The following is an 18,989-nucleotide window of genomic DNA, read 5'->3' as shown; positions in this document are numbered from 1 at the left end:
TGTATTACTTCTTAGGAAAATTATCCAAATAATATTGGATATTGAAGAATAAGAAAAGCTATCCTTATTTTAGTTAAATATGGATTATGGATAGGAAATAATTTGGTGCCTTGAATTATTTGGCTAATTTATCCTGGTTAGGGGTCCCACAGACAAAAATATCTTAATGTGTAAATGCTTCTTGTGTGTTTTTTACAGTGATGAAAGTGAAGGTTTGGCGATATATAATGCTAAGCTTGTGTTGGTAACTTTTGAAATTCCTGATGGATTAGTCTTTCTTCCTCCCATTCAATCAATCACTCTTCCACAGTGATGAATGTTCTACAAGAAATGAGAGAGTTTAGTCTTGCGTAATAAAATTTTAAGTGTGCACACTTTGATGTATGGTTAGAATTGGTTCCCATGTTAGGTTGGTATTAATTGCATACTTATTACCATGTACAGGATGGTATAGTTTGGGAAGATTTGAATGCAAATGATGGTCAGAATTATGAAAAATCTTGTGCAACATGCATAAAGAAATAACTGAATAACATGCAAGAAATTACTGTAAATATAAGGAATAAGAAATTTAACAATGCAAGTTTTTGTCCAACAAATTAAGATGAGGATTCAGTAGTTGAAGACTATACAGAACAATACTAAAAACAAAGTAGAATGAAACTTAAAACATTTCTTCAGAATAGATTGATCACCGAAAATCTTTTATTGTACTTCTCAATAAACCAATTTTTTGTGCAAAGGAAGAAGAAAAGTGTACTAAATGTTTTTCTCCAAAGTCAATTTACAATCAAGAAATACACCTAGAATTTTAAAGGAGTCTAATATAGTATTGCATAAGAATTTGATGTACTTTATTATTAATGCAGTACAGTACATTCACTGCTGTGCTGAATTTTACACCTTATAGTAATTAATATTTCTTTGCAAATAATTAAAAGTGAAAAAGTATACCATTAGAATATTATTTTATATATCTTATCTATGGAATTCTGAACCTATTGGCTATGGATAAGGTGGTTTTACACCACTGAAGATTATTAGCGAAAGCAGAATAAACTCACAGTAGGATTTTGGCAGTACTGTACTCATACAATGAATAAAATAGCAAAGTTGTCAACCTACTGAGAATTGGCCACCCATTTAACATGCTTATAGTTATATTCTTTATTTACTAATAGATAATGCATACAGGCCATATAGTATAAAGATTTAACCCTTGAGCCCTGTACAGTGTCCTGAATCGAGTATCATAGGTGCTTAGTTGCACTATAAGGATCCAGCTGCAGTAATTTTGAGTTTTTATTTTTTAGTATGTTTTATTTTATCAAGAATTAGAATTGCTACCAGCCTTATAATTTTGTTGTGATGAAGAATTTTAAGTATCTTGAATCAACTGTGATAACATTTAGTCCTTAACATAATTCAGCCTAGGTATTTTTCTAATACCCTGTAGTGTACATTCGCTACTGTGTATGACAGTTTGGTTTATCCTTCCCTTAATTTAGCTTTGATGAAAGAGGGATTTATGTAACTTTTATAAAGCTAGAATCTTGACAAATCCCTTTTTCTTCCACAGATTGTATGTGATACATTACTGTCAGAGCTGGATAAAATCCCTGGTGACAGACGGACTCTTATAGGTTTTATTACTTTTGCCAGTAAAGTTCAGTTCTATCAAATGGGCGAAGGTAAGAAATATCACAATTTCCAAGATATGCAGTATTTAGTTAATGTCTCTTTTAATACTGTGTTCAGTATAGATGAAGTAAATTAAGAATGTTTGTCCATCATTTTTCCATTTAATATTCACATAAAATGTTAGGGGTTGTTTGATGTGTATTCACAAATGTATCATAATTTGATTTAAATATAGCACATGTTGAGTGGTAAGGGTAATTTGGAATTAATTGGGTTTGCTTATGAATAATCTCATTAAGAATTAAACTATTCATTAAAGATTTTTATTGAAGTGTTTGGGAATTGCATATCACGAAAAGCTTAACTTTATAGCATTAGGATGGTAATTAATTAGAAATTATCATAGGAATAACCACTGTTGAGGATTAATGAATGAAGTTTGTTGTTTTTATAGGAGACCTAATGATACATGTGTCTTTCAGATCAGAAAGGTGTCCAAATGCTCGAGGTTGGTGAAATAGAAGAGACATTCGTACCTTGCCCAGAAGATCTTCTTGTAAATCTAGATCAATGTCGCTCATTGGTTGAGGAATTCCTCACCTTGCTTCCTGAAGCACATAGTGGCACCCACCAAACCCAGTCTGCATTAGGTCCAGCTTTACAGGCTGCATATAAACTCATGGTAATTGTCCTAGTCTTAGGATATTTTAGTTTATTTTTTTCAAATAGTAGGTCTTAGAAGATGTTATAATGCACTGTCATTGTTATAAAGGAATTTATTGTCTTTAATATTTTTGTAAGTTTTTAATTTTTCTTAAGTATAAGCCTGTAAGTAGATGTAATATACAGTATAGTCATTGTTATACACAGGGCTGTAGAGCTGGAGTCGAGGAGTCCAAGTCGCTAAAATTTTCCTGACTCCGACTGGATCTGAATTGCTTTATAACACAGATAATTAAAAATTATTGACAATATCCACAAAGGAAATGGGGAAAATGATTGTATCAATCCCTGGAATGGGAAGTAAAGGATAGATTGTGTACAGTAACAAAATGTAAGCGAGTGCATTTGTTAGCAAACACATGTCTTTTCATCAGAAGGGATTGTTTCGATTCAATCAAAATAGTTCACTACATTCTAACACTCATGCGTTCAATGGTAATTATGTTTTAGATTATGTTTGATGAGATAAATTTATAAAGATGGACTGAGGGAAGCACCGTACTATTGAGAGAAGCCGCTACTATACTCACTCACAGAATCAGCTGACTTGGACTCGCGAGTTGTGCATTTATCGTATATTTTTCAAATTTATATGGGGAATTATATAGTATATTATCGTAAGTCGATGGTCCATGCGTAAAATTGTAAATTTTGCGAGTGTGGTGGAATATAAGAATGCGTGAGTGATACATAAAAGGGCATGTCAGAAACAAAATTCTAAAGGAAAAGAGGCAATCCATGAACTAGCAACATGCATGGCAAAGCTACCAGCAGAAATTGGAATTCACGAACCTGAGGCTCCTCAACCGGGAGCAGAAGAAACTTAAGCACTTATGGTGCAAAAGTAGTCTTTGATTCCTACTTGGATCAAATAGAACAAACACATGTTAAGCGTCGTAAAAGCGAAGATGCACCAGATACTAAGATGAGGAAATTAGAACAATATTTTTCTGATGCTTTGAATGATATAGAAAAGTTTGATCAATCTATGAAAGTAACAGTAGAAGTAGCCATCTCAGCTTATCCAAACATCATCCATGATGTAGCTAGAACTTTAACAACAATGCCACCCACACAAGTCAGTGTTGAAAGAGTTTCCTGCACTGAAAATAATCAGATCAGAGCTAAGGGCTTCAATGAAAGATCTGACCGACGCAATTTTGTTCTTCAGAACTAATGTTTGTTTTATCAAATTCCATAAGAGTTCAGTAATATATCATTATAATATTTGCATGTGTGATTTTATTTATTTAGTTTAGTGACTTCATGCCAGTAAAAAAGATTGAATTTGAGGTTTGTTTTCGTTTAACATTGAATATTGAAAATGTCCACTGAGTTCGAGTCTTAGGTACAAGTCGGAAGGTTTTGGTACTGACTCCACAGCCCTGTTTATACAGTACAGGTATTTTGTCTTCTTTTTTTTATAAAAAAATTATGTAAGTTATACCCATAGGTAAGCTTAGGTTTCTTCATATTTTGATTTTCCAATTGAATTCCAGAGTCCGATTGGTGGCCGCATTACTGTGATAACTACTACTTTACCCACCCTCGGCCCCGGTGCACTGAAGTCTCGTGAAGATCCCAATCAACGAGCAGGGAAAGACATACAAAATATGGGACCAGCAACAGACTTCTATAAAAAACTAGCGCTAGATTGTTCAGGGCAGCAGGTATGAGTTTGCAGTAAATAATGCATTTGTGTTACTATTAAAGCATTTAGTTTTGTTTTTAGTGTATGGGTGCCAATAGGGATTCCTGAATGTTATACAGTCATTTACTATAAATCATTTTGAGGACCTAGTGGGTATGTAAGGATGTCTTCAGTAAAAGTAAGTTTTTGTTTAAGAAGTGTGTTTGCTGAAAGTTTATAAGAGAGTAGGGGGTTTATAAAAGCTTTTTTACATATCGGTTGTGAGGTTGGAATGTAATACCCATGATAGCCAAAGGATTACTGTATATGACTTGAATTAAAGAAATAATCAAAATACATTGTAGGCTTTAATAGGGTTGGAGTGAATCATGTACAGTGCAACTTTTTTAGGTCTTTGTGCATGTAAGTTTTGTGAGATTGGAATTTGTGTGCAGGTAAATATGACAATTCAAGGGTTTGTATGAATAAAAATATCACAGTCGGAAGATAAGTTTAGCATAAATGCTGTATTTTTATGTTATTTTAGGTTTTATAACGTTTTCCAACAGTACCAAGAAATTTTTTAACCTTCCCTTCCCTTTGGACATTGCTTTTCTTGCTCTTCTGTTTTATTTTTCTCACCTAACTGTCGTACCACCTAAACTTTACATTGCTTTATCATTATCTTTTTGAAAATTAATTTGGTTTGAGAAATGTTAGTGGGTGTTTTATAAAGTAGCATTATCCTAATGATTAGTATTATTCTCTCTCTCTCTCAGCAAGTCTAGATTTTAACATGGTTAGTGGATAATTACTAATATTTCATAGCTTATTGGCTAAGTTAATTTATGTAATCTTTTATTTTATCGAATATTAACTTTTCTCTTTTGATACTAATGTAATCATTTACTATTTGTTCTAGGTTGCTGTTGACATGTTTGCACTGAACTCACAATATGTTGATATGGCTACTTTAACTGGCATGAGCAAGTTTTCGGGTGGCTGTATCCATCATTTCCCCAACTTCCATGTGTCGAGAAATCCTACAAGTGTAGGACCTTTCACATCATGTCTTGCTAGATACATCACTCGTAAAATTGGCTTTGAAGCCGTTATGAGAATCAGGTATGTTAGTTGCTATAAGCCATTTTGTAGATAACAGAATCAGTTGGAGGATTAGTGCAAGCTAGAATTGCATAGTGAAATGTTAGATATGCTTATGAGTGTACAGCTCTTGAAAAAAATTTTATAGTTAGGCTGTAGTTTAGTTTTATCTTGAAATTAGTTGGGTCTCCTTGGCATGGTGCTAGTTATTGACTATAGCTGTAGCGGGGGGGAGTTTACAAAGCTAATCAGACTATGAAAGAGTTTGGTGACTGCATTTTCAATCACCAAGTGGATCCACTGCTGTGCAGTTTCAATTGCCAAGTGAATCCACTGCTCTGGTGTAGAACATGGAGCAGTCAATCATTTAGAATGAGTTGATTTTTTTCCAAGGTCAAAGCCAATCAAGTGCCAGCCTTTAACTGTAGCTCTCATCATCTATGGCAGTGGAAGGTGTAGAATCATAATCATAAACATGATTCTGGTTACCGCAGTTATCTAAGACAAATTCAGAATCCTTGAAAGGGACAAGGAACCACATTGCTGAAGGCTCCACGAGTAATGCACCTTTCAAAATATGGAACTGGTTCCTCTTTTAAAGAAATCACAAAGACACCATTGTCTCAGCAAAAATTGCTGCAATATTATTGTAACTCAATCATGTGAAAGACATCCACAGATAAATGTAGATTTGAAGAGGGCACAAAAGAATGCTAGAAGTGTCAGGACCACTACTTGGGTCTTTACTGTTTATTAATCAAGTAATGAATTTATACAGCAATGAAAAACATTTAAAAAAAGGAGGGTTATTTATGTATATTTGAACATTAAGCAGTTATTGCAATGTTTGGCTTAAGTAAATTTTGTAGGGAATAGAATAACAAAAACATAGACCAAAGCCAAGGTATGGAAAATTATAATTTTTCAGTAAATGGAATAACAACAGAAAAGAAATTGTTGTTTATATACTATACTTGATGTGACTCTGGGGTTTGTCAAAATCTGCAATCTGCCGAAGGCTTTTGTAAACAATGTTGAAAGTAAATTGTTAGTTAGCCAGTATTTTTTCTTATTATATGGCAATGGTCGACATCTAGAATTTCTTTTAACTATGGTTTGTATATTAGTTTGTAGTGATTGTAAGGATTCATTAAAAAGTAACTAGTAGATAATTATACTTGTATTATAAACATACACAATGAAAACAGTAGATTGTTTGAAACAGACCTAGTAAAATCTCCCAGCCAAAACTCACAAGACAAGAAAATGGAGAGAACTCATTTATTGTCCTAAATCGAGTGAGGGGAAAATATAAATATGATTTGGTAACTAATCCTATTTTATAAATATGGTAAAATTTGCACTTGTATCATTATTGATAAAAACTTTAGGTGAACAATATATGATAAAAACTTTAGGTGAACAATATATTAAGTCGTTGGTATATTGACTCCTGAATAATATTGAGAATTGCACTTCAAAATAGTTTTAAAGCTGTTTTTTACATAGTATTTTGTGCTTCTAAGCAAGCAAGTTGACATCAAAATCTTTTGTGAACCATATATGGAACATTGTCGTGGAGAAAATTGTGTGTTTAATTCAGAAAAATATGCAAATTACAGTAGTGAGTAGAAAACTTGAATTCATAATATATTTTTTTTTTTTCCCCCATGAGCTGATGACCGTTATTAAAGCTGTACATTGCTTTTCTCTAACAGAGCGACCAGAGGACTGGCAATTACGAATTTCCATGGTAATTTCTTCGTTCGATCGACGGATCTTCTCTCGCTGCCAAACATCAATCCTGATGCTGGTTTTGGTATGCAGGTTAACATTGAAGAGCCTCTTCATAATATCCGAACAGCTTGTTTCCAAGCAGCTCTTCTCTACACATCAAGCAGAGGTATGGTCTTATATGTTTTAATTATAACTTTATTTTGAGCTTTGTACATTTTTAAATATTTAACTTAGCCGGTGAATATATAATAGCTGAGCCTCCGGCGGCTCGACAGAAAAACACACAAAAACTCGCGAGCGATCGCTATGAAGGTTGCGGGTGTGCCCACTAGCGCCAACTATCGGCCAGATACCGCATATACATGTAAACAGACCCAATTTTTCTCTGTCGGCCTTAACGACAAGACGTATCAATACTCGCTGTATAACCTGGAGTTTTCTCAACATATTTGGTGAAGTACTTCCTTTTGGTTTGAGCTTTCGCAGTGCAGGTGTTTTATCTTCAACTTAAATCTTGAACTCGTTTTTGGATAGATTTAATTTTTGATGACTTTGGATTGTTTTTTGGACTTTCTTTGACTTTTAAATGGCCGACCCTTCCCTTAGTACGGAAGTGTGTTTTAGGCTTTTAGCAATTATCTTATCACGTTATAAATTGTTAGTCAGTGAAAGTTAATAATAGATTTTCCTCTATATATTTTATATCTCAACCGCCTTTATTAGGCCTCTTCGATTAGCTTTCCATTTATAATAAACATCAAGATAAATTTTAATGATTTGTTTATATGCGACCTTACCTATTCCTCCCCTAATCCGAGAGTAGGCGGTCCTAACTTGGAAACCGAAGTTAATCAACGTTGAGCCCTTTTAATCGTAAATAACTTTTACAGAACAAGTGAATATTTTTTAGTAGATATTTTATGAAAGATTTTCTTTGAATAGTCTTCGTACTGTTTCAAAGATGAACTAACGTTTAGCTTATTTATGCTACGCAGTTTGCGCTCTATCGTTACGATAGAGAGAGAGAGAATCACGGTTTCACTTTGCAGGAAAGAGTAAATCGATTCTGACGTTTTGTTCATTCTTCTTTCAAACTTAAATGTTTTAAATACTATTTTAAAGGAACTTGTTAATTGAAAAACCTTTCAGGTTTTTTCCTTTGGTCAAATAACCTGTTTATTGACGAAAGGTAAGTGGGCTTTTCTCTTTGGTGCGAAATCAAGAGAGAGAGAGAGAGAGACGGAGAGGGGGAGAGGAAGAGAGAACGTTCCAATCTTTATTCTCGTCCCAAGCGAGTAACGTTGTTCTCGAGTCAGTTAATACTCTCGTCCCTAGTCTCTGTACGGGGAGAAAGAATAAAACGTTTTTAGTTTTTTTATTCTCGTCCCAAGGCACTGTACGGTGAGAGATTGAAAACGTAGTTTTGAATGAACTAGTGTTTAGTCTCCTTCCCAGCCACTGATCTTTTTATCTTAATATATGTTTACTGTTTTTTGCTTGTATTAATGTTCTTACATTATACGACTTATTTCGCAATTATAACCTTTTGATGAGGGTAGAATTGCGTGCTTCAGGTAGAAATCAGTTTTATTCATACCTAATGTGTATTGTTGAAAGATTCGATTTCAGTGAAGTAAGTGCAAAACAGAAAATCGTAGTGATAAAGTGATAATTGCGCAAAGTGTTATCAGTGTTGCGACCGAGGGTTCGTCTGTTCGTGCCTGTCGTTCGCCTAGTCCGAGACCTCTTGCAAGCTCCCAAGCCTAGGGGAGAAGTAATGTCGTACGACTTATGGGTTCGAGAGGACTTGATCAGCGAACAGACGTTCCCTCTATGGTTTCAGGCGTGTCTCATCAACACCGCCCCTACCATAAGACGAGCGAGACGTTTTTCTCCTCGTCATCCGAAGGCTTTTCGCGTAAGAAACCGTGGAGCAAGGTTTCGAGGCCCTTTAAGCGAAAGTCAGTCCTTTCAGGACAGGTCCAGCGTCCTAGTTGTAACCATTAGGACAGCTCTGACCCTATGCAGTCATCGGAAGACTGCTCGCCGCCTAAACAAAAGCGTAACACAGGCTCCGAGAGTCTTATTGTAGGCAAGGTTTTGCAGTCACAGACGTTACCCTCGTCTCTTACCGCAACCATTCCCGTTGATCCTAAATGGGTTGTACGGCAAGACATGCAGAATAAGCTTGCCTCTCTTATGGAGGACTATTCTGTTGAGCAGGTTCACGATGATCCTCGCCGCTTAGCTGATCGAGATCCTGGCTGTCAGCCGCCCAAACGAGCCTTTGCTCGCTGTTGACATTGACGTTACAAAGTCACGTCAATCGTGTTTTGTAGAGCCTCACTCGATTCAGTCCCGTGTTGACTCTCAGCCGCTTGTGGACGTTCAGCCGCTGCCGCTTGCTCTTGTTGACATTCAGGACGTTCACCAACCAGCATAGTTGACTTGTTTTGACGTTGAGCGTCAAGCACCGCAGTCAAGAGTTGTTTTGACTGCTCAGTCTAAGCAGTCAAGGCAGTCTCGAGTTGACGTCGAACGTCCTCCCGCACCTGTTGTTGTTACTGGTCAGTCCTTTAAGCAGTTACATGACATAGAGTCCTTGACTGCTACTGTTGCTCCTTTGCGTGTGGACTCTGCTTGTCAAGCATTGCCACCACGGCAGGTCTCTCCCTTGCTTGAGACTCGGCAATTGTCGGACAAGGTTCCTTCAGATGAGGAAGTTGCTGATCCCCCTCCTACTGATATTCCCTTGAGGACTCTGTCAGACGGAGAGCAGCCTAAAGCTGCTCAGCCCTCTATGGACTTGAAATAAATCATGCTGATTTTTAAGGATCTTTGTCCGGATCTTCTGTAACTGCTGCTCCTCGTTCGCCTAAACGTCAGAGTTTACACTAGGCCTAGCTTCTTCGAAGCCATTGTTTTATAAGCTAGTGCTCTCTCGCTCTTCTAAGAGAGCTTTACGTTTGCTAGGCGACTGGTTAATCACCAGGAGGAGTTTGGGGGAGACAGCCTTTGCTTTCCCTACTTTTAAGCTGGCTTATAGAGCGAGAGTCTGATATGACACGGGAGAAGTTCTCGGCTTGGGAGTTCCTGCCTCTGCCCAGATAGACTTCTCAAACCTCATAGACTCTCCCTGGCGCCTGGCCATGAGACGCTCCAAGATTTTATGGTCGACTTCAGAGCTAGACCATCTCCTGTTAGGAGTTTTTTCGAGCGTTTGAAGTTTTGCTGTACAATTATGTCATGCATAAACAAGGCTTTCAGGGATGGCTCCAATGATCTGACAGCCACGTTCTCTGCAGGAACAAGTCCCTCAGGGATGGCTCCAATGATCTGGCAGCCATGTTCACTGCAGGAGTACGTAAGAGGCAAGTGCGCTCAATGTGTTCATTGTCAAGACAAACTTCACGATGAAGTCTACCAGGCTGTCTTGACAGCATTAATGGAAGGCGACTGGATGGTCTCTCTCGACCTTCAGGAGGCATACTTCCACATTCCTATACACCCGGATTCCCAACCGTTTCTGAGGTTTGTTTACAGGAATGTGGGGTACCAGTTTCGAGCCCTGTGCTTTGGCCTCAGTCCTGCTCCTCTCGTGTTTACGAGGCTCATGAGGAGTGTGGCAAAATCCCTCCATCTATCGGGGATCCGAGCCTCCCTGTACTTGGACGACTGGCTTCTCAGAGCATCGTCCAGTCTTCGCTGTCTGCAGGATCTACATTGGACGTTGAGTCTGACCAGGGAGTTGGGACTTTTGGTCAACCTAAAAGTCCCAACTGATCCCATCCCAGATTATTCTATATTTGGGGATGGAGATTCGCAGTCCAGTTTTTTTTCGGGCTTTTCCGTCTGCCACCCGAATAGAACAAGCCCTGCTCGAAGTCCAACTAATGCTGAAAAGAGAACGTTTGTTCAGTCAGGAGTTGGAACAGTCTCGTAGGGACTCTCTCATCCCTGGAGCAGTTCGTCTCACTAGGGAGACTACACCTTCTGCCTCTCCGGTACCATCTAGCCTCTCACTGGAACTAGGACAAGACGTTAGAGACGGTATCATTCCCAGTCTCCAAACCAGTAAAGGCATGCCTGAAATGGTGGGACAGCAATATCAGTCTGAGAGAGGGACTATCCCTAGCAGTCAAGAACCCAAACCACGTGTTGTTCTCAGACGCGTCGGATTTGGGTTGGGGTGCGACCCTGGACGGTCGGGAATGCTCGGGTCTGTGGACCTCAAGTCAAAAGAGCATGCACATCAACGGCAAGGAGCTATTAGCAGTCCACTTGGCCTTGATGATATTCGAAAGCTTTCTTCGAAACTAAGTGGTAGAGGTCAACTCAGACAACACCACAGCTTTGGCGTACATCTCCAAGCAAGGAGGCACACACTCCTTCACGCTGCTCGAGATCGCAAGGGACCTTCTCATATGGTCAAGAAATCGAGGCATCTCCCTGTTGACGAGATTCATCCAGGGGGACTTGAACGTCTTGGCAGACTGTCTCAGTCGGAGGGGTCAGGTGATACCCACGGAATGGTCCCTCCACAAGGACGTGGGCAAGAATCTTTGGGCTACTTGGGGTCAACCCACCATAGACCTCTTTGCCTCCTCGTTGACCAAAAGGTTACCAATCTATTGCTCTCCAGTCCTAGATACAGAAGCAATCCACATAGACGCATTTCTATTGGATTGGTCTCTTCTGGACTTATATGCATTCCCACCATTCAAGATAGTCAACAAGGTACTGCAGAAGTTCGCCTCTCACGAAGGGACAAGGTTGATGTTGGTTGCTACCCTCTGGCCCGCGAGAGAGTGGTTCACCGAGGTACTTCAATGGCTGGTAGACTTTCCAAGAAGTCTTCCTCTAAGGGTAGATCTGTTACGTCAGCCCCACGTAAAGAATGTCCATCAAAGCCTCCCCGCTCTTCATCTGACTTCCTTCAGACTATCGAAAGACTCTCAAGAGCTCGAGGCTTTTCGAAGGAGGCAGCCAGTGCGATTGCAAGAGCGAGGAGAGCTTCTACCATTAGAGTATACCAGTCGAAGTGGGAAGTCTTTCGAGACTGGTGCAAGTAACCATCTGTGTCCCCGTCCAGTACCTCTGTAGCCCAAATCGCAGATTTTCTTTTACATCTGAGAAAGGTTCGCTCCCTTTCAGCTCCCACGCTTTAGGGCTACAGGAGCATGTTGGCTTCGGTCTTTCGACATAGAGGCTTAGATCTTTCCAACAATAAAGATCTCCAAGATCTCCTTAAGTCTTTCGAGACCTCTAAGGAACGTCGTTTGGCAACTCCTGGATGGAACTTAGACGTGGTCCTAAGGTTCCTCATGTCAGACAGGTTTGAGCCATTACATTCAGCCTCCCTGAAGGATCTCACCCTCAAGACACTTTTCCTAGTGTGCTTGGCTTCGGCTAAAAGGGTCAGTGAACTTCATGCCTTCAGTAAGAACATCGGCTTTTCTACAGAAAAAGCCACTTGTTCACTTCAACTTGGTTTCCTGGCCAAAAATGAACTGCCTTCTCGTCCTTGGCCTAAATCTTTTGATATTCCTTGCTTATCAGAGATCGTAGGCAACAAACTGGAAAGAGTATTATGTCCTGTTAGAGCTCTTAAGTTCTATTTAGCTCGTACTAAGTCATTACGAGGTAAATCTGAGGCATTATGGTGCTCAGTTAAGAAACCATCATTGCCTATGTCAAAGAATGCTTTGTCATATTTTATCAGATTTTTAATACGAGAAGCTCATTCTCACTTGAATGAGAAAGACCGATGTTTTGCTTAAGGTTAAGACGCACGAAGTTAGAGCTATAGCAACCTCCGTGGCCTTCAAGCAAAATAGATCTCTGCAAAGTATTATGGACGCGACTTTTTGGAGAAGCAAGTCAGTGTTCGCGTCATTTTACTTAAAAGATGTCCAGACTCTTTACGAGGACTGCTACACACTGGGTCCATTCGTTGCAGTAGTGGGTGAGGGTTCTACCACTACATTACCCTAATTCCAATATCCTTTTTAATCTGTCTCTTGAAATGTTTTTAATATTGTTTTTTGGGTTGTACAGAAGGCTAAGAAGCCTTTCGCATCCTGGTTGATTTGGCGGGTGGTCAAAGTCATTTCTTGAGAGCGCCCAGATTAGGGGTTTGATGAGGTCCTGTTGTATGGGTTGCAGCCCTTAATACTTCAGCTCCTGGGAGTCTTTCAGCATCCTAAGAGGATCGCTGGGCTTTGTGAGGAAGACAGACTAATAAGGCAGAGTAATCGTCTAAGTCAACTTCCTTACCAGGTACCTTTATATATTTGGGTTTTGTTATGATATAACTGTCAAAAACTCTAAGCATATACGGTGTAAACTTAATTAACTCTGGTCTCTACCCACCACCATGGGTGTGAATCAGCTATTATATATTCACCGGCTAAGTTAAATATTTAAAAATGATATTTTAATTATAAAATAAATTTTTTAATATACTTACCCGGTGAATATATAAATTAAAGGCTATTCCTCCCCGATAGAGACCCAGCGGGATGAGAAAAATTGGGTCTGTTTACATGTATATGCGGTATCTGGCCGATAGTTGGCGCTAGTGGGCACACCCGCAACCTTCATAGCGATCGCTCGCGAGTTTTTGTGTGTTTTTCTGTCGAGCCGCCGGAGGCTCAGCTATTATATATTCACCGGGTAAGTATATTCAAAAATTTATTTTATAATTAAAATATAATTTTTCTGTGCAACAGGTGTTCAATTTTTAGGGCAGAAGTGACCCAAAAAGTCGATGTCATAGGGGCCATGGGGAATACGGGAAATAAAAATCATGAAGGATTTACTAAATTTTCATGGTTTTTATGGGTGCTCATGAATGGCAGAGGCAAGGGACAAAGATAATGCCCAAGAGACATGCCATTTTTATATATGATCAGTACCTAAGCTAGGACCAGGAAGTTCTCCCAAGCCCCCTCCCCTCCTTAGCTCACAAGTATGGCGAGGTTGCAGACACTACAACAAACTATTGAGCTTGAGTGGGTCTCTAACCCCAGTCCAGCAGATTGTCAGGCAGGGATATTTCCAATGGGCTACCACAACCCACTAAATTAACAGAAATTAAGTATAGTAAACTGCAGAGATTGAAATTATTAAGGTGCTTAATACTTTAGTAAGTTACCATTTATAAATTGAAACTAGTTGTGAAATAGTGACTTGTGTGTGATGAAATATTTCCATTAATACAATATTCAAGAAAATGTTAATAAACAGTCCAGTGACTTTTGGAATTTGCTGCTGCTGCTTTTTTTTTTTCTCTCTCTTGATTCTCCCAGTGATGTGACTCTTTCAGGCCAGTTACCACAATGAGAAGCATTCTCCATTGCATGTAGAGCTTCTGGTCCCTAGTAAATTGTTTTGACCATTCCCTGTTCTCTAGTGCATGCAGTCTCTGGTTCCTCTTGAAACAATTGTCAGACCAATCCCTGTTCCCAATGCTAAGTTGTCAGATTGAATTTTCATAAATTAGAATAAATTTTCTTGTATTGAATCAAACACTCAAAAAGTTGCTTCATTATGTCATGAAACATTGTCCTATGTATTGAGCTTTTGTTTTATAGCTTTAAAATCATCCAGTTGTGTCTGTGGGAACATATGAGCATAAACAGTTATCAACAAAGCTAAGCAAGTACTGGCACCAAATTGTTCAGTGGGTACAGAAATATTCAAGGCTTTTCAGAACTTATGGTTTATGACTTTAATGGACTTGTTTGCTAGGATCTTCCAGTTTATTATTCAACACCACTGGACTTGGCAGTGTAGAAATAGGAAGCCATGTTACGCATCTTTGTAAGAGTTGTTTAGCCCTGCCTTCCATTGCACCATTGTGGCTTAACAGGGTTGGCTTACATATCTTGAGCCTCTACTAGCTACTAGCAAGGATTCAGCTGTATGCTTCTACAATAAAAAGTTGAAGAACCTGCCCAATGTTCAAGTGGAACTAGCTATTGACAAGTGTTCACCCCAGTTATGTTCTGGTGGTGGGTGTTTTTTTTTTTTTCCCCTGTTAAAATACTTGTTCCATTTTTCACTCTTGATTAAAGAAAAACATCCATTTTTAGTTAACCTAGAAATCACTGTATGGTGTATCTAAATTGATTTATAACTGTAATAATCTGGGCCACTGAAGCCACTTTAGTATTTTCATGGGAATGGGGTACTCTAATGTTGATCTTGCTAGTCTAGTGGGACACCTGTAATATTACCATAGAAAAAAACTTCCTTTGAGAGTATTACTAGTCACGGTACTTCTCACAATGTAAACTGCTTCCTGGTAATCTTCACACCAGTGAACTGTTTTCCTTCCCCAGTACTCGTACCAAAGGTTTTTCTTCAGTCACTTTGCTCTCTCCTCATAATGAGAGTATTTACCATGTCATACAAATGTTAAAAGGGGTAGAACTCGCCCTTTAATTACCCAAGCAGTTTTTGGAAAAAAAATTGATTTTGTAACCTATCATAGCAGCAATTTCTAGTCAGCGATTGCAGTGCGATTTTTTGTCCGGTACAGTAAATTTTCATACTTTTGGGTGTATTATGAAATATGTAAAGTTAATGTTAATTAGATGTGCACCAGCTATCCAAATTTTATTACATACTCATATAAACCACTAAACCAGTCGTAGTTTCCACCACAATGCTTAACACCAGGATGACATATAACTGATAATCAATCAATTTTCAAGTGTGTCGTTACATGAAAGCAGTGGTGCAAAGTATTCCTGATCAAATTTCAATAAGGAAGTAAAATTCCGTTAATATTTCCCGTATTTCTCATGTACACATTTTCATACTAAATTAATTATCGATTAAAGAGATCCACTAGATGAAATATTTTTGCTGCTGTTTGTGTGACTCTAGGTCTAGTTACTTTACTGCTAACTAGGTAACATTGCACTCAACTCACAGTGAAATGTTTTTTAAGGTACCATTCAGCAACTGTCTGTCTATCTTTCATTTCTGAACTTTGGTAATACGTTAAAAGTTGTATCAAAATATTGCTTTCATACAAAATATCAACAAAATGAGATAATAGATAAATACTGCATAAACAACTCATTCATCCTAGCGTTATCTGCTAGGATGCCATTAGTTGTCATGTTTGCATGTGATGATGAACCATCAAAACCAACAAATATTTTATTACCTTCATTAAACAAAAGCAATACCAAAATAAATTTATTGCATAGGAATGATAATTGTAGGCTTATACTTTGTTTGGCAAGTGTAAGTGCTTGTGTGTCATTACTTAGGTGTTTGATGGATGTCTAACTCCCCTGTACAACTTTATCTTAATGTTAAGATGCAAGATGATTTTGGGGGCATTTTTCATGGAATAAAATTATGACAAGGGAAATGCAGTCAGTAACAAAAGTTCAATCTGTCAATGCTTAGCAGTGCACCCGTTTTGCCACCTAATCTTTATCTCTCAACTCTGGAAATTTTGATTGAAATCAGTCCTGTTATTTTGAGGAAGAAGTTGTCAGGCATATACAGTACATTACATACATGCTAACATTTATAGGATTTAAGGACAACTGACATTTGTTATCAAAGAAGGTTAACCCACTTTCAGCATGTAAGACTTAACTGTGAACAGGACTGATAGTTGAATGTTTTTTTTTTTTTTTTCTCCACACCTCGTTACTGTTTCTTGAATATTCAAATGATTTATTGTGTGCAAATTGGATTGCTTTGTTGAAATTTCCTTAATATATATTTTGATTTTTTTAAGAATAGCAACCGTAAAAATGGAATAATGACTCGTATATCATGTATTTGATAGTGAAAATTTTTGGAAAGTGTAAAACCAGGGATAAGGTCACATTTTTGTGAAACCTAAAAACCTAGTTCTTTTTATTGATGACAAAAGGACCTGACAAACCTAACCTTGCAAAATTATATGCCCTTTTTATTTTAATCTTTGTAGACATCAATTTTTTTTTTTTTTTACTATAGACTTGGTGAAGTAATGTACTAAATACTTACTTTGCAGGTGAACGCCGTATCAGAGTTCACACACTGTGCTTGCCTGTCAATCCCAATGTCCATGAAGTTGTAACTTCTGTCGATCAACAAGCTATGATAGCTCTGCTGTCTAAAATGGCTGTTGACAGGTGTTTGACATCATCAATGTCAGATGCTCGAGAAGCACTGGTGAATGCATGTGTAGATGCGCTTTGTGCGTTCAAGGTTGGGTTGTCCAATCCTGCTCATGGAACAATTGAAGCGCCTCCTGCTCTACAGTTACTTCCTTTGTACACATTAGCACTACTTAAGTCTGTAAGTTTTGATATATACATAGTTATGTATAACTTAGTTTTAGTGGTATGCATCTAGTTACCTATCCTAAGTATATTATTAGACTAGTTATGTGTTATAGTAAAAATTTGAAATTTTTCATATGACAGTCATGGTTTAATACAGTGTAGTTTTAAATGTACAGTACTATAGTCTTGTTTATATACAGTATATATACTTTTTTATTGCAATTTTGTTTATTTAAATTAGTTAAGATTAATTTAAATTCCAGTTTTGATAAAAAATATAACCAATTTTGAAGATGTATTGATTATTTTCCAATATTAAACTTACCCGATGATCATATAGCTGTCAGCTCTGCTGCCCGACAGAAAAAACCTACGGGCGGAATACGCCAGCGATCGCTATACAGGTGGGGGTGTACATCAACAGCGCCATCTGTCAAGTAGGTACTCAAGTACTCGATGTCAACAAGAACCAATTTTCTCTCTGTCGTGCCAAAGGCAAGACCTACTAAATACGCCGTCCCTAACTGGATTTGTTTTCACAACGATTTGGTGAAGTACACTATTCCAGTTTTGAGCTTTCGCTATGCAGGGGTTTTATCTTCATTTCAAAACTTGAACTCGTTTTGGATAGATTTATTTATGGTGACGAAGAGAGTATGGACTCTCTTTCACTTTTAAATGGCCGACCCTTCCCTTAGACGGAAGTGTGTTTAGGTTTTTGGTAATTTTGCTTAACAAGTATAGATCTATTTATTTTATATCTCTCCGCCTTTATAGGCCTCTTCGATTAACTTTCCATTTATTATAAACTTATAAAAATTAATTTTTATGTTTGTTTATATAGACCTTTCCTGAGAGTAGGCGGTCCTTACTTGGAACCTAGGTTAATTAACATTGAGCCCGTCATATCGTATTTAACCTTTTAAGAATTTAATACTTTTTTAATTTTAATGTTTTATGAAAGAATTTCTTTGATAGTCTCGTACTGTTTTCAAAGATGAACTAACGTTTAGTTTTTTAGTCTCCGCAGTTGTTGACGTTCAGAACGTTCAACATGCGCTCTATCGTTACGATAGAGAGAGAGTGTATCACGGTTTCACGTTGCAGTAAGAGTAAACCGATTCTAGCGTTTCGTTCATTCTTTCTTAGCTTAAATGGTTTAAATTCTAAATAAAGGAACTTTTTATTTGGGAAACCTTTCAGTTTTTTCCTTTAGCAAATAACATGTTTTAACGATATATAATTGGGCACTTCTCTCAGGTGCTAAGTCAAGAGAGAAGAGAGAGAGAGAGGAGAATAAACGTTTCGTTCAAGCGGGTAACGTTGTTCTCGTTTCTTACTCTTCTCCCTAGTCGCTGTAGGGGAAGAAGGTAAAACGTTTCTAGAGTTTTATTCTTGTTCCCAGGCTTTATGCGGTGAGAGATTGTAAACGTAGTTTATTTGATCTAGTGTTTAGTATCTTTTCCAGCCACTGAATTCGTTTTTTACTCTTCTCCCTAGTCGCTGTAGGGGAAGAAGGTAAAACGTTTCTAGAGTTTTATTCTTGTTCCCAGGCTTTATGCGGTGAGAGATTGTAAACGTAGTTTATTTGATCTAGTGTTTAGTCTCTTTTCCAGCCACTGAATTCTTTATCTTTATTTATGTTTTTCTGTTGCATTGTAAAACTGTTTTCGCAATTACTACCTTTTAATGAAGGATAGGATTGCGTGTTTCAGGTAGAAATCAGTTAAAGTTTCGATTTCAGTGAAATAAGTGCAAACAGAAAATCAAAAGTGATAAAGTGATATGCGCAAAGTGTTACAGTGTTGCGTCCGAGGGTTCGTCTGTTCGTGCCAGTTGTTCACCTAGTC

General features: G+C 37.9%; 1 protein-coding gene across 2 annotated transcripts in view; it reads left to right on the top strand.

Annotated features, from left to right (window-relative positions):
• Positions 1–18,989, top strand: part of Sec24AB (Protein transport protein Sec24AB) — a 48,873-nt gene that overhangs the window by 20,955 nt on the left and 8,929 nt on the right. For both annotated transcript variants that reach the window (XM_068374985.1, XM_068374984.1), the window contains 6 exons: positions 1,580–1,691; positions 2,124–2,323; positions 3,864–4,034; positions 4,917–5,119; positions 6,817–7,001; positions 16,866–17,152. In XM_068374985.1, coding sequence (XP_068231086.1) covers positions 1,580–1,691; positions 2,124–2,323; positions 3,864–4,034; positions 4,917–5,119; positions 6,817–7,001; positions 16,866–17,152 — 1,158 coding nt within the window. The remainder of the gene's footprint in view (positions 1–1,579; positions 1,692–2,123; positions 2,324–3,863; positions 4,035–4,916; positions 5,120–6,816; positions 7,002–16,865; positions 17,153–18,989) is intronic.

The sequence above is a fragment of the Palaemon carinicauda genome, chromosome 6 (genome assembly GCF_036898095.1).
Source record: "Palaemon carinicauda isolate YSFRI2023 chromosome 6, ASM3689809v2, whole genome shotgun sequence".
Lineage (NCBI taxonomy): Eukaryota > Metazoa > Arthropoda > Malacostraca > Decapoda > Palaemonidae > Palaemon > Palaemon carinicauda.
This window is presented reverse-complemented; position numbering and strand designations above follow the sequence as displayed.